This window comes from Lytechinus variegatus, chromosome 9 (assembly GCF_018143015.1).
Source record: "Lytechinus variegatus isolate NC3 chromosome 9, Lvar_3.0, whole genome shotgun sequence".
In the NCBI taxonomy this organism is placed as follows: Eukaryota; Metazoa; Echinodermata; class Echinoidea; order Temnopleuroida; family Toxopneustidae; genus Lytechinus; species Lytechinus variegatus.
The window spans coordinates 8,542,819-8,555,570 of record NC_054748.1 but is presented as its reverse complement, the minus strand read 5'-3'; the positions used below and the strand labels follow the sequence as shown (position 1 = coordinate 8,555,570).

The window sequence follows — 12,752 nt, the reverse complement described above, 5'->3', positions numbered from 1 at the left end:
ACTCAATTGATTAAGGAATTCCTTCCTACCCGTTTAATACACCTGGGAGGAGAGTTAAACCCCCTTCCAAAGGGTGCGAGTACAGAGGAGGGATTTGAACATTGTACCTTGTGGTTCAAAGTCCAGAGACTTATCTACTGAGCCACTATACCAGAGCTGCCAACCTGAACAAGACCATTTTAGTATTTTCAAGGCTGAAAATAAGTATTTTGGTGAGGAAATTAGTATTTTCACAGGAATACCATAGGAGAACACATAAACTGAAACTTTAGAAATCAGTATTTTGCATGAAACCTTCAGTATTCTTCTCTATTTTCAGCACTAAATACGGAAAATCAGTACTACTTGGCAGCTCTGCAATAACTATACAGGCTCTGTAACAACATTTTCAAGACAATGACAAAATTTAAATTACATTCTTACCAACTCTGCACTGTATATTATGGACCAAGCATTTCAAAAATTCAGTATGATGACAACCTACTCAAATCCCTCAAAAATTTTTGGCCAAAATGACATTTCAGTTCTGGGAAATTCCATGTTCAACCCACTACATGATATGGTGCCTTCCTAGAATGAGTTGTCTCTGTTAAGACTTGAAATGCTCTCAAATAATAATTTAACTTTAGCAGATGATGACATTAAATTTGGGTTGAACGTCGAAAAAGGTTAATCATTATTTTGTGGAATTGGGGTCGGAGGTAGAAAAAGGTTAATTATTTTGTGGAATTTGGGTCGGACGTAGGAAAAAGTTATTTTGTGGAATTTGGGTCGGACGTAGAAAAGGGCTAAAAATTTGTGGAATTGCTCTTTTCTGTTAACAAACGGTTAGAAGCACTCACAAGATATCAAAAAAATTATTTTGAATGACAATGTAATCACAACACAAGTTATACCAAACCATTCCAATACAACACACATGATCAGACAAGACAAGATTAAGTCGGTTAAATCAAATCATCAATTGAAAATCATTGAAAGAGAAAAGATGGCGACCATAACAAATGACACTAGGACAGAAAAGGCAATATTTTAATACATCACAATAATCACAGGGCTAGTCATCTTTAGTCTGATTTATGAAAATATCCCTCTATGGGAAGGAGGCATAATTGTTGTTTTTTTTCAGGGACTCCTACATACTGCCTTTATACGCAGTATTTTCAGATAAGCTTTAATATTGCAGTAAATGGAGATTTTCCAGGGCTTGTTGAGCATTCCCGGAGGCCAAATTGCAGTATTTTCAGATAAGCTTTAATATTGCAGTAAATGGAGATTTTCCAGGGCTTGTTGATTATTCCCGGAGGCCAAATTGCTCCAAGTTATCTTCAGCAAATTTGGTCTTGACATGCACTTACAAAATGTTGCATAATGTCAGAACCACATACCAAGGGTCCCCAAATTTGGTCTCAAAAGTTACAGAAACTTGAAAGAAAAAGTCCTAGAACAGTGTAAAGCTTTTTGCGTTACAGATTTAATCACGAAAAAATGTAGGGGGGGAGCTCTCCTCCCCCTCCAATCTCTCTAGGGTTTCACCTGTGAAATATACATGTAGTTCATTTCAGCATTGTGATAATGTCAATATCATCACAATATCATGCAATCAGACTAAACATGCGAAAAGAACATGACATAACCATATTGAATAGAATCATAGAACAGCAAATATCAAGGTAAAAATGCATAAAAAAGATTCTGTAGACAGGCAAACATGTATGTATATTCAAATAAAAATATATTTATGTGACAATCAGACAAAATATTAAGATGCTTTTTGGGGGTGAAATTGTTGGTTTTAGTTTTCACATGGTGAAGAGCGAATAAGATTCAGAAATTAGACCTTTACTTTAGTACACTGCATAGTGGCTCAGTGGAAGAGCATCCACCTCTCTGAATGGGAGGTTGTGGGTCCAATACCCGGCCAAAATCATACCAACATGGACATTCGTATACATTTCAAATTGTACAACGCCTACTTAGGTTCAGTGTTGTACGCGAGCAAACGGAATGCTGAATGTCAACATTTGTACCGTTGCACACGTACCATCTAAAATGTACCGACCATAATGTACCGTTTAAACAGTCAGGAACAATTTAACGACACAATAAAAATTATGACTCCATGCATTGCACTTTTTAAAATGCAAATGCAATACGCGTAGGGCTTACTGGCTAAATGTGAATAGCTGCTTAAGATCAGATGCCCGTTAGCGGGATTTTGCTTTTTGCTTTTAAAGGTCCTTTCCAATTTTCATAGATTAACATAGGAAAAATCTTATTATTATTCATATTTTTCGGTAACGTCCGAGGCGTTGTACAACACCAATAGCGAATATTCTTGTTAGTGCAATGGTACGACATTTTGTATTCGGTGAAAGTGACAATCTTATTCAACTTGGTGCGAAATCTCGCACCATCGACCTCAGACCCATTCTCTATTTGCATCGGGGTCTCAGATTTAGATTAGCAGACAAAGAGTTAAGGCCACCGCACACCTTACGACCCGACTGGTCTGCAACTGGCTTGCGACTGAGTGAGGGGAGATGTGACGTCACAGCTCTCGTCAGCTTGAGAGTCGCACACAGGTCAGAGACAAGTCGCAAGGAAAAATCGTAAGGACTTGACATGTCAAATCCTTATGACTGGATCGCAAGCTCAATCCAACTTCCAGCCAATCAGACAGCAAAGTTGCACAACACAAACATGATATACAACCCGCATACGTAGTAGTAAGCGCCATTTTCTCAGTTGCAATGGCAAAAAGCGTATGCGTGAGTCGCAGACAACATGGTCGTCGAATCGCAAGGTGTGCTCTGTCGAGGCTTATGACTGCCTTGCGATTCATCTCTACTCAGTCGGTCGCAAGCCAGTCGTAGACCAGTTGAGGTGGGCGGTGGCCTTTACACGTACAGCAAACAAGCATGCAATGAATCAAGCAAACTCTCTTACCCTCTCTGGTACAAAATGATGCCCACTTCCTGCTCGCTATGAATTGCATGATGGGATAGTATGAATGATATGAGTATAAATGGAATCATGGGTATTGGTGGGGTGAAGCTAAAACTAAAGCCAGCCTCGTTGGGTGATTTCAAGTTCAGTGCTGACCTTTCGGTGTTGGTGTTAGGTCAATTTATTACACGATTATAACACCTAATATAAAATGAAGATGGTCCTGAAAAGTCACTCACTAGTTGATATGTCAATAATGTGATCTGGATCAGTTTACAAACTCTTAACTGTTGTAGCCAGGGGAAGCAATCCAAATTGCAACACCAAGAAATCACCCACTGAATGTAAATTAATCAACCTACACTGTGGGGTCGTTTTTAAACATGCTGGCAGTATTCTGATATTTAAAGGGGAAGTTCACCCTGACAAAAAGTTTACTGCAAAAATAATAGAAAAAGTACTAAAAAAATATTGGTAATGGTTTGACAAATATCCATTAAAGATTAAGAAAGTGATTGACTCGATTATTGATCGCTACATCACTAGGCCACATCAGTTCACTTCAGTCATCGCTGAGGAAGCATTCAAACATTTTGAGGTAATTCTTTTGATTTTTTATTTATGTGTCAAGAAAAAAAGTCCAACTTTTCCTTAAATTTAACCAACACAGATGAATTTTCATGATAGTAAATATAAACCAATGTGCATCAACTTACCAGAGGTTCTTTATTAGATGATTCCATCTGAGGAGCAGGAATCTCCTGCTTCGCTTGGGGAGCAGTCTTAGGGACGTTATCGATCACCCCCTTCTTGAGCGTTCTCCAAGCCACAGCGGGCGCGTAAGATCTTGATACGTCCCAACGGATCGTTGATCGCCTCACCATCCGTGCCGTCGCCAACAGATCGTGGATTTGACGTCATGATTTGCTCTGCTAAACAAAGAAGAGATTCTATTATGAAGACGTGAACTTGTATAAACTATGAAATTCTGTTGACTGATAATCAAGTTAAGTTTGATTTTTGGACCTGCATTTGATTACGATTCTTCCTGCAAATGAATAAAATTGGCCCTTGGAATGTCAGCTACAGAAAAAGTTAACTAAATAACTGCGGTAAATAACCTGGGAAGGAATATCAAATATCTTACCCGATTTATTTTCTTGTTGGCTATCTTTGACCATGACATTGGTGGTATGGAAGTTCTTATCTCCTCTCTCTTTGGCGATGTTCTGAAGACCATGAGTGATGTAGGTTTGGAAATATTGTGACGTCTTCTTGAGGAACGGATCAATGTCGACCTCGGGGTATTTCAGCTTGAAGTCATACAGCTCGGCCAAGCCCTGGAGAATGGATTATTTGAGGTCATATTTCACTATGTTTTGCTTTCATTATTCAAAATGACAAGATTAGCATTCAATGCTATACTTTTGCCTTTAAGGTACATGTAAATCTTTCAGAATCAAAATAGAAATTAATAAAAAAGAAATAAAACAAAACTTCTACCACAACCACAATAATTTGCCATCAATTCTCATAGAAAATAATACTCTAATATTGTACTTTCTGGAAGTGTACATGTAGGCCTGATCATACAAGTACATATTTTTTTTACAACTACAATTAATCCTTTTAAACTTTTAACACACAATAAAAGTTTGTATGGAGAAGGAGGAGTAAAATAATAGTAGCCAATTTTTATACAGCACTTTTCCCAGAACGGCTCAAAGTGCTTTACAGCATATCATTACCCTGGTCATTGGATTTATATCTATCCCGCATGAAAAGTGAACAACTTCCACTCCCTGGGGAGCATTCCTTGCATGGATCGCAGCCTCATTTTGGCGCTGGCAAATTCAAATATACAATATCTTTCGCATCCTACCGGGTACCCATTTAGCACCTGGGTCGAGAGTGGCAAAGTGTGGATTAACGCCTCGCCAAAGAACGCTAGACCGCAGTGGGATTCGAACACACGACCCTCTGTTTACAAGGCGAGAGTCAGAACCACTACACCACGGCTCTTCCACCAGAGTAGTAGGAGAAGAAGAAAGAAGAATTGGACTTATGTCACACTAAATCCACTCTGCATGAGTGATCAAGGAACTTTTCAAAAATTTGCCAGAAAACTAAGAGGAAATGAACAGAGCACAAGGATAACTGATTGAGCTGATTGTTTACAATTGATCATACACAATAATCATTGCAATCAATCATAGAAATCCGTCACACAATCAATTACTAAACTTTGTATGACACCATGATAAATCCTTGTGATTTGATTGGTTGTTTCATATCCTTTATTCAGCCCACTTTGCAATGACATCATCACCGTGCAATTTTGGATCCATTCATCGTGCAATTTTGGATCCATTTTGTCCATTGCACTCGCACACCGAAACTGCAGGTCACGCACCAGCAGTATGCATGTTGTAACGACGTAACAATCAACAGACCGAACTCACACTACATGAGCATCATCGAAATTCATGAATTTCATATGAAAAAAAATATATTTTAGGTGTGATATAAACGAAATAATGATTTTTTTCATTCGTGCAATGGCCAGAATACTTCATTCGGTGAAAGATGAAATAATGATCCATTCAACACGGCTACGCCTCAAAATGGATCATTTCATCTTTCACCTAATGAAGTATTATGTCAATTGCATGAATAAACATTCATTATTTGTGTACTATGTGATGGGGCCCTGTATCGCAAGCAGACAGGTGGACTTACCTCTCTTGTGTTTTCATTGGATCCAATCTTCTGGAAGATGTGCGCAAGAAGGTCATTTGTCCTCGCAGGGGCAGCTCTACGGGGTGATTGCTTCACATTTTTCTGTGCAAGGATATAGCAGTATTGAATTACCACATTTAGAAAATATTAATCAGCCCTTTCTCTACTAAGCTCCCTCTCATATGGTATGGTCCAATCTATTTCTCCAGCTGTACTCATTTCACTGTAATTCAGTCAAACTGTTGCATCAGTAACAAAATATCACCAAATGTTCACTTCATATTTTCATATCGAATTAACGGCTGAAAAAGAGTTACTTTACTACAATTTTCTAACATATGAATATTTTATCCCCCACCCATTCATTCTACAATATAGAAATGTGCACTGAAATAATAATTTTATGATTTTATATCCCCCACCCCCGTTGATGCTACAATATAGAAATGTGCACTATAAAAAAGCAGTCTCGGCCTAACAAAGATGAAATTACATCATTGTGCATTGATTTTTAAAAGTTTGTCATTTTTCTCTCTATGAGACTCATCCCCAAAGATAAAACTTACATCGGAATGCATTCTGACAATATCAGGAGCGGACCCGTTGATATGATCGTTGCTTGATGAACTGCTGACGCTGCTAGAGCTGCTCCGAAGAACCTTCTTGAGATAAGATTCCACTTCGGAATCTTTGGTATCGGGAATCAGCGTTAGGTGGTTCAGAACCTAAAGGGGTGAATTAACATGAAAGTAAAAAAAAAAATTTGCTTAGGACTGATTGGGAGGTATACAATATTCTTTTTTGGTGCAAAAAGGCCACAGCAAACCTTATGATTGGTCTGCGACTTGATTTTGGAATAAAATTCATTAACCTTTTTTTAATGACTATTGAGACATGGAACCTCTTTACTCTGCAAAGTTCTAAATCATTGTATGAATACTTATATTCAATTTCATGATTGTATGCTCTTCTCCTTATAAGAATAAAAGCAAATTCAATATATCATCATATCATCATAATCATTGTACGATTGGCTATGATTTAAAACCAATTTAGCCTGTACTCCAATACTTGTTTGCAATTATCCAAAAGTTCATTACTATTTTTACAGTCAATATTTAACCTCAATTAAAAGATTCTATTCATTAACATTTTCAGAGAATATTTACAGACGGAATTTGTTAAAAATCAAATTGTAAACCAGTCAAAAGATGTGCAGTGGACTAAATCAATACCTGAAAGTTTTAGACAAAATAATTCATTAAATATTTCCAAAAAAATAGAAATAAATAGTTGAGACATTTTGTAGACTATAGCAGCAGCATCGGGCACATAGGAAGCTATGGCTATCAGAAAAAGTGATGACTTTTAAGTGCGAGTCCACCTCAACATAAGTAGATTTGAATGTAAAGAGAAAAATGAAACAAGTTTAATTCATTTTGTAAGATCAGAGTGCTCAATGGCAAGTATTCACATTGCATACATGTAGACTTTATCACAACTTGACACAGGCTTAAAGAAAATAAACTTAAGCTTAATGAATTCCAACTATTTATTGATGAATCTTACCTTCTGGCCAAGTATCTTAGCCAGCGAGTGTAAGATGGTCTTGACGGTACGGAGTGGCGTATCGCTAGGCTGATCGCGCCAGACGGACGATGGGAACGCTTTGAGGAACTGATGAAGATCCAACAGAATACGGTCGATGTTGAGCTCGTTGATTATGTTGGGCATGGTGCGGACTAGTCTCCATAAACACTGGTAAAAAAATCAAATGAAAATTACAATTATGATATTTAATAATAATAATGATAATAATCCGCATTTATATAGCGCTGAACACATCGGAACGACGTCTCTAAGCGCTTTACAGATATATTATTACCCGGTCATCGGATCCTTGCATGCCCACTTACAATGTATGCACCTTCTCCACTCCCCGGGGAGAATTCCAACAAGAGTTCCAAGACTCAATTGCTAGGCATACTACATAGGCTTCCGCATCCTACCGGGTACCCATTTAACACCTGGGTGGGGAGTGGCAAATTGTGGATTGACGCCTTGCCAAAGGACGCTAGGCCATGGTGGGATTGGAACTCACGACCCTCTGATTAAAAGGCAAGAGTCAGAACCGCTACACCACGGCGATTCCACTTCCACACTTATTCATCAATATAAGTCGTAATAGCATATTAAACACTTAAGATCAAGCAGGATAAGACTGCTGTTGAACTTGTTCTTTTTTAAAGTGGCCAATAAATTGCAAGCATGAAGCATGCAGAATTTCCCCTTTCTTTTCAAAGTTACAGATTTACCCAGTTGTTTTTCGATATAATAAACTTGTTTCAACTTTATGCTCTCCCCTCATACAATTTTTTTCTGCCACTGTTCCTGTCCCTTTGATTGGGATTTTGGGCCCCGTCATATACAAGTTACTTTTATCATAAATTTGCCATCCAATGGAATCCTCAATTTTGATTGGCTGCTGAACTTCAGTACCATGGTAGTTACCATTGGATGGCAAAAATATCATATTAGACATTTTTGTGCAACCGGCCCTGGAAAAGAAATGATAATCTTTTATACCTTCATAATGAGTGAAGCAAACTTGGTTGAACCGCTTTCACGGGCTACACATTCCTGGAGGAGCTTTATCAGAGCTCTGTAAGCAAAAAAATGAAGCAATTAAAATATATCTCCAAAATGAAATTGGAATAATGATTATAATTATATGCATCTCATGTGATTTATGTAATATTTGTGTTTACATAGCGCTTAATACAATATTTTATAAAGCATGTATACTCTTACCCCCTCTTGGTGCAATGCTTTGACTAATTTGGATCCTGTTTTCAGAAAGATTTAAAATAATAACAAATGGACAATTTCTATAAAAAAAATACTCTCAGGCAATCAGATTGAAGGACTTCAGTAATTTTAACTGTTATTGCAAATTTGTTGTTATAGCAAGTTTTCTGAAACAGGCCCCAGGTCTTTTATCTGTTCATGTACATATACTTGCACACTGTACTTCACCGGTATGGCTATACACAAGACAGTACTGTTATCTGAAGGTCAACTTATCAACTTATCGAAGGTCGACTTAAGCAGAATCTAGTGTATGTAAGAAGAAAAAAACAACTTACCCGATTGCCGCATTGTGGTTTGCATTTTCCACCACTTTTGCCATGACGATGTTGAAAGATCGCACCACCTGGGGTCCGTCGTCGAAGGACATGAGGCGGTCGTCGATGAGGACGGTGATGAGGCCGTTGATAAGATCACACAGGACATCCTTGGAGGCTCGCTGGCTAAGGTTACTGTTCTGGAATACCTGCAATGTCAAGCAAAGAGTCGAGTCAAGTCAGTTCTGGGGCAAGGAATGGCTTTATAAGCGTGTGCCATCTTGGGTCTCATGAACATAGAAGAGCTTCCAGACCTCTCTATCCAGCATGGCTGTCCTCAGTTCATTAATGCTATCAAGGCCTGAGTTTTCCTTCAAAACAAGTGGCCCAGCTTCAGCTTTGCTCTGCCCTGTTTAGGCTCCCGGAGGATGAGGGAGTTTACAGATAGTTCACCACATTGGACACAAACAAGGAGACCATTTCATGAAATGGTCTCCAGTGAGTTTCACCGACTATTGTTACAAGCCACTACAAATCCTTGCACATGATTGGTTGAGAGAAAAATTATTCAATGATTGAGACTGATTAAACTTTTCATGTAACGCTTCCCAGATTTCCGAATTTTAGCCACAATCAATAGATTCTATGACGTTTATGATTGCAAATTGTGGCCGTCAAATTTCTTTGAATAAATGATTAAGATAATAGTTGAAAATCAAGGTAATAGTTGAGAAATTCTCCATTTCTCTCTTCTCTGTCTCCTTATCCACATTTCTCTCTGTTTTACTCTCTCTTTCCCCTCTATCCCTTACTTTCTCCACCTTGGCGACATGATATATGCTCCAGTGACAATTGCTCAGGTCTTTATTTGTGACCTACCACCCCAAAACCACCAATAAGTCGCCAGGTAAGGTTCTTTGTAAATATCCAAAATAGTAATGCAGTCTCCAAAAATCAAAATTTAAAAGAGTAGCTTATCTGAAATAGCAATTCATCTTCTTAATACTGTGAAAATTTGAAGTCATGAAGTTGAATACAAGAAAAGAGTTTTTTGGACACTATTTTTTCGGACTGCTAGGAAGATTCATTAAGATTACAAAGTACGCACATTTCATGCTTGAGTGAACACCAAACTTCAAACCTTGTTTTCTCCTTCAGCTCTTGCTGAATTTCCTCTGCATTCAATGCAGGGAGGCAAAAATCACTGTGACCCACAGGTCTCTCCTTCCGATATAACTGATTTGGGGGAATGCAGGTGGACCACTACACCGGGATTTCCCCTTACTCTTATACGAATAGTGCAATGGGTTCTTAACGTGCAAAGGTGGTGACTCTCCTCTACACGGGGCCTCCATTTAATGTCCTATACGAGGGACGGAGTGTTTTCCATTGTAACATAGCCTGCATCTATGAAACATGGGAGAGACGTTTAAACACAACGCACTGGCTTCAGTCATCTGCCTGGGGTGGACTCGAACCCACGATCTTTGGTTCGACGGGCAGAAGCGTTACCGACTGAGCCAACACCGCTCTCTATTGTTGGTTGTGGGGTGGTAGGTCACATATGGTCTAAGAGACACCGTTAGGGCTATAGGGTTGCAATAGCGGGCTTTTTGGCTGGTTTAGGGTCGGGTTTACCATGGGGTATAGTGTTAGACCCAGGGTTGAAGTTGGTCAATTCATATTGTGTGGAATCTACTACTACTACTGATGGTGATGATGATGATGATGATGATGGTGATGGTGGTGATGATGATGATGATGATGATAATGATGATGATGATGGTGATGATGATGATGATAATGATGATGATGATGATGATGATGGTGATGATGATGATGATGATGATGATGATGATGATGGTGATGATGATGATGATGATGATGATGATGATGATGGTGATGATGATGATGATGATGATGATGATGATGATGATGATGATGATGGTGATGATGATGATGGTGATGATTGTGGTGGTGGTGATGATGATGATGATAATGGTGATGATGATGATGATGATGGTGATGATGATGATGGTGATGATGATGATGGTGATGATGATGATGATGATGTCGCCGAAGCAAATGTTGTGAAACCCACCCCTTATTCTCTCTTAAAGGACAAGTCCACCCCAACAAAAACTTGATTTGAACAAAAAGAGAAAATTCAACAAGCATAACAAAGAAAATTTCATCAAAATCAGATGTAAAATAAGAAAGTTATGGCATTTTAAAGTTTCGCTTATTTTCAATAAAATATGTCTATGAACGACCCAGTTTCATCCAAATGAGAGAGTTGATGACATCACTCACTCACTATTTATTTTGTATTATATTATATGAAATATGAAATATTTTCATTTTCTCGTCATTGTCATGTGATATGAAGTGTCATTCCTCCCTGAACACGTGTAATTCCATTATTTTAACATTTTGTGCTTCAGGCAAGGAGGTCCTAATTGTCAAATTCGTAAAAATTGAAATATTGTATAATTCAAACAATAAAAAACAAAAGAAATAGTGAGTGAGTGACATCATCGACTCTCATTTGGATGTAACTGGCTCGTTCATATAACTATTTCGTTGAAAATAAGCGAAACTTTGAAAGGTCATGACTTTCTTATTTTACATCCGATTTTGACGAAATTTTCAGCATTGTGCTTGTCTGATTTTTCTCTATTGATTCAAATCAACATATTTCTGAGGTGGACTTGACCTTTAAATTCTCTCTCTCTCGCTCTCTACATCTCTCGTTTTACTTGTTGAAATTACAACAACTCAAAATCTTACCGATACAAGGAGAGCTGCCAGGCACCTGTACATTCTGATCACATCTTTAGAATTGATCTCATCTCCCATGTGTTTACTGAATGCCATACGCAGCTGAAGTGACGTCGCTACGAGCAGCTGATCGACGTGTTCTACTACAGCTTTGGTCTTCTCCTGTTCCTTCAAGATCTCATCCAACTAAAATGGAACAAAATATTATTATTATTATCTATATACTGCGCTTTTCCCAGAATGGCCCAAGCGCTTACGAAAAGAAAAAGAAATTGTTACAACCATCAAAATGAAACCTTACAATCCTAAATATCTGGACTGAAAAAAAAGAAAGGTTTTAAAAGGGAATGAAACCTTTGGAACAAGTAAACTTGTGTCGAAGCAAAAAATCAAAGAATAAGAACAAAGAAAGTTTGAGAAAAATCAGACAAATAATGAGAAAGTTATGAGTATTTGAATATTGCATTCACTAAGGCTATGGAGATCCTCCCATTCGCAATGCGACAAGGATGTGTGATGACACATGTGAACAACTTTCCCTTTGATGGACTGTAAAATACCCCCAAAATGTCTGTTCATGCTTTTCCTTATGGTGATACAAACACTTTATCTATGATGTATTCTTTAAAAATCTGTATTACATGCCCTCATATAGAAAGAACACATAATCTACGGATAGATGTGATAAAAAGAGGCAGTTTAGGTGAAATATATACTGAAGTAATGGGGAGAGTTGTTCACAAGTGACATCACACATCTTTGTCGCATAGCCAATGGGAGGATCTCCATAGCATTAGTGATCGCAATATTCAAATGCTCCTAACTTTCTCATTATTTGTCTGATTTTTCTCAAACTTTCGTTGATATGTTTCTTTGATTTTTCTGTTTTCACACAAGCTATCTTGTTCCAAAATTAAAAAAATTTAAATGCAAACATGCTTTATACATATATCTTTATTATTTAAATGCAGAGAAGAAAATGAACAATTGCTATAACTTACTTGCGCTAAAGCCTGTATGCTGATAGCGATGTCGTTGCTGGCTATTTGTGATATCATGAAGTTGAGTTGCATCATTGTCGGCATGGCTGACATCTGTACTCTGCAAAATACATTCACAAAACAGGGGTCCATTTCATAAAACATCTTGTTATGACAA

At 37.9% G+C, this 12,752-nt stretch overlaps 1 protein-coding gene across 1 annotated transcript in view; it reads right to left on the bottom strand.

The window, feature by feature from the left end:
• LOC121421105 (cytoskeleton-associated protein 5-like) overlaps window positions 1-12,752 on the bottom strand; it is a 77,714-nt gene that overhangs the window by 1,790 nt on the left and 63,172 nt on the right. Inside the window, 11 exon segments of the mRNA XM_041615738.1 lie at window positions 2,950-2,985; window positions 3,666-3,755; window positions 3,757-3,878; window positions 4,097-4,289; window positions 5,689-5,790; window positions 6,255-6,413; window positions 7,258-7,446; window positions 8,275-8,350; window positions 8,835-9,022; window positions 11,604-11,780; window positions 12,596-12,695. Coding sequence (XP_041471672.1) covers window positions 2,950-2,985; window positions 3,666-3,755; window positions 3,757-3,878; window positions 4,097-4,289; window positions 5,689-5,790; window positions 6,255-6,413; window positions 7,258-7,446; window positions 8,275-8,350; window positions 8,835-9,022; window positions 11,604-11,780; window positions 12,596-12,695 — 1,432 coding nt within the window.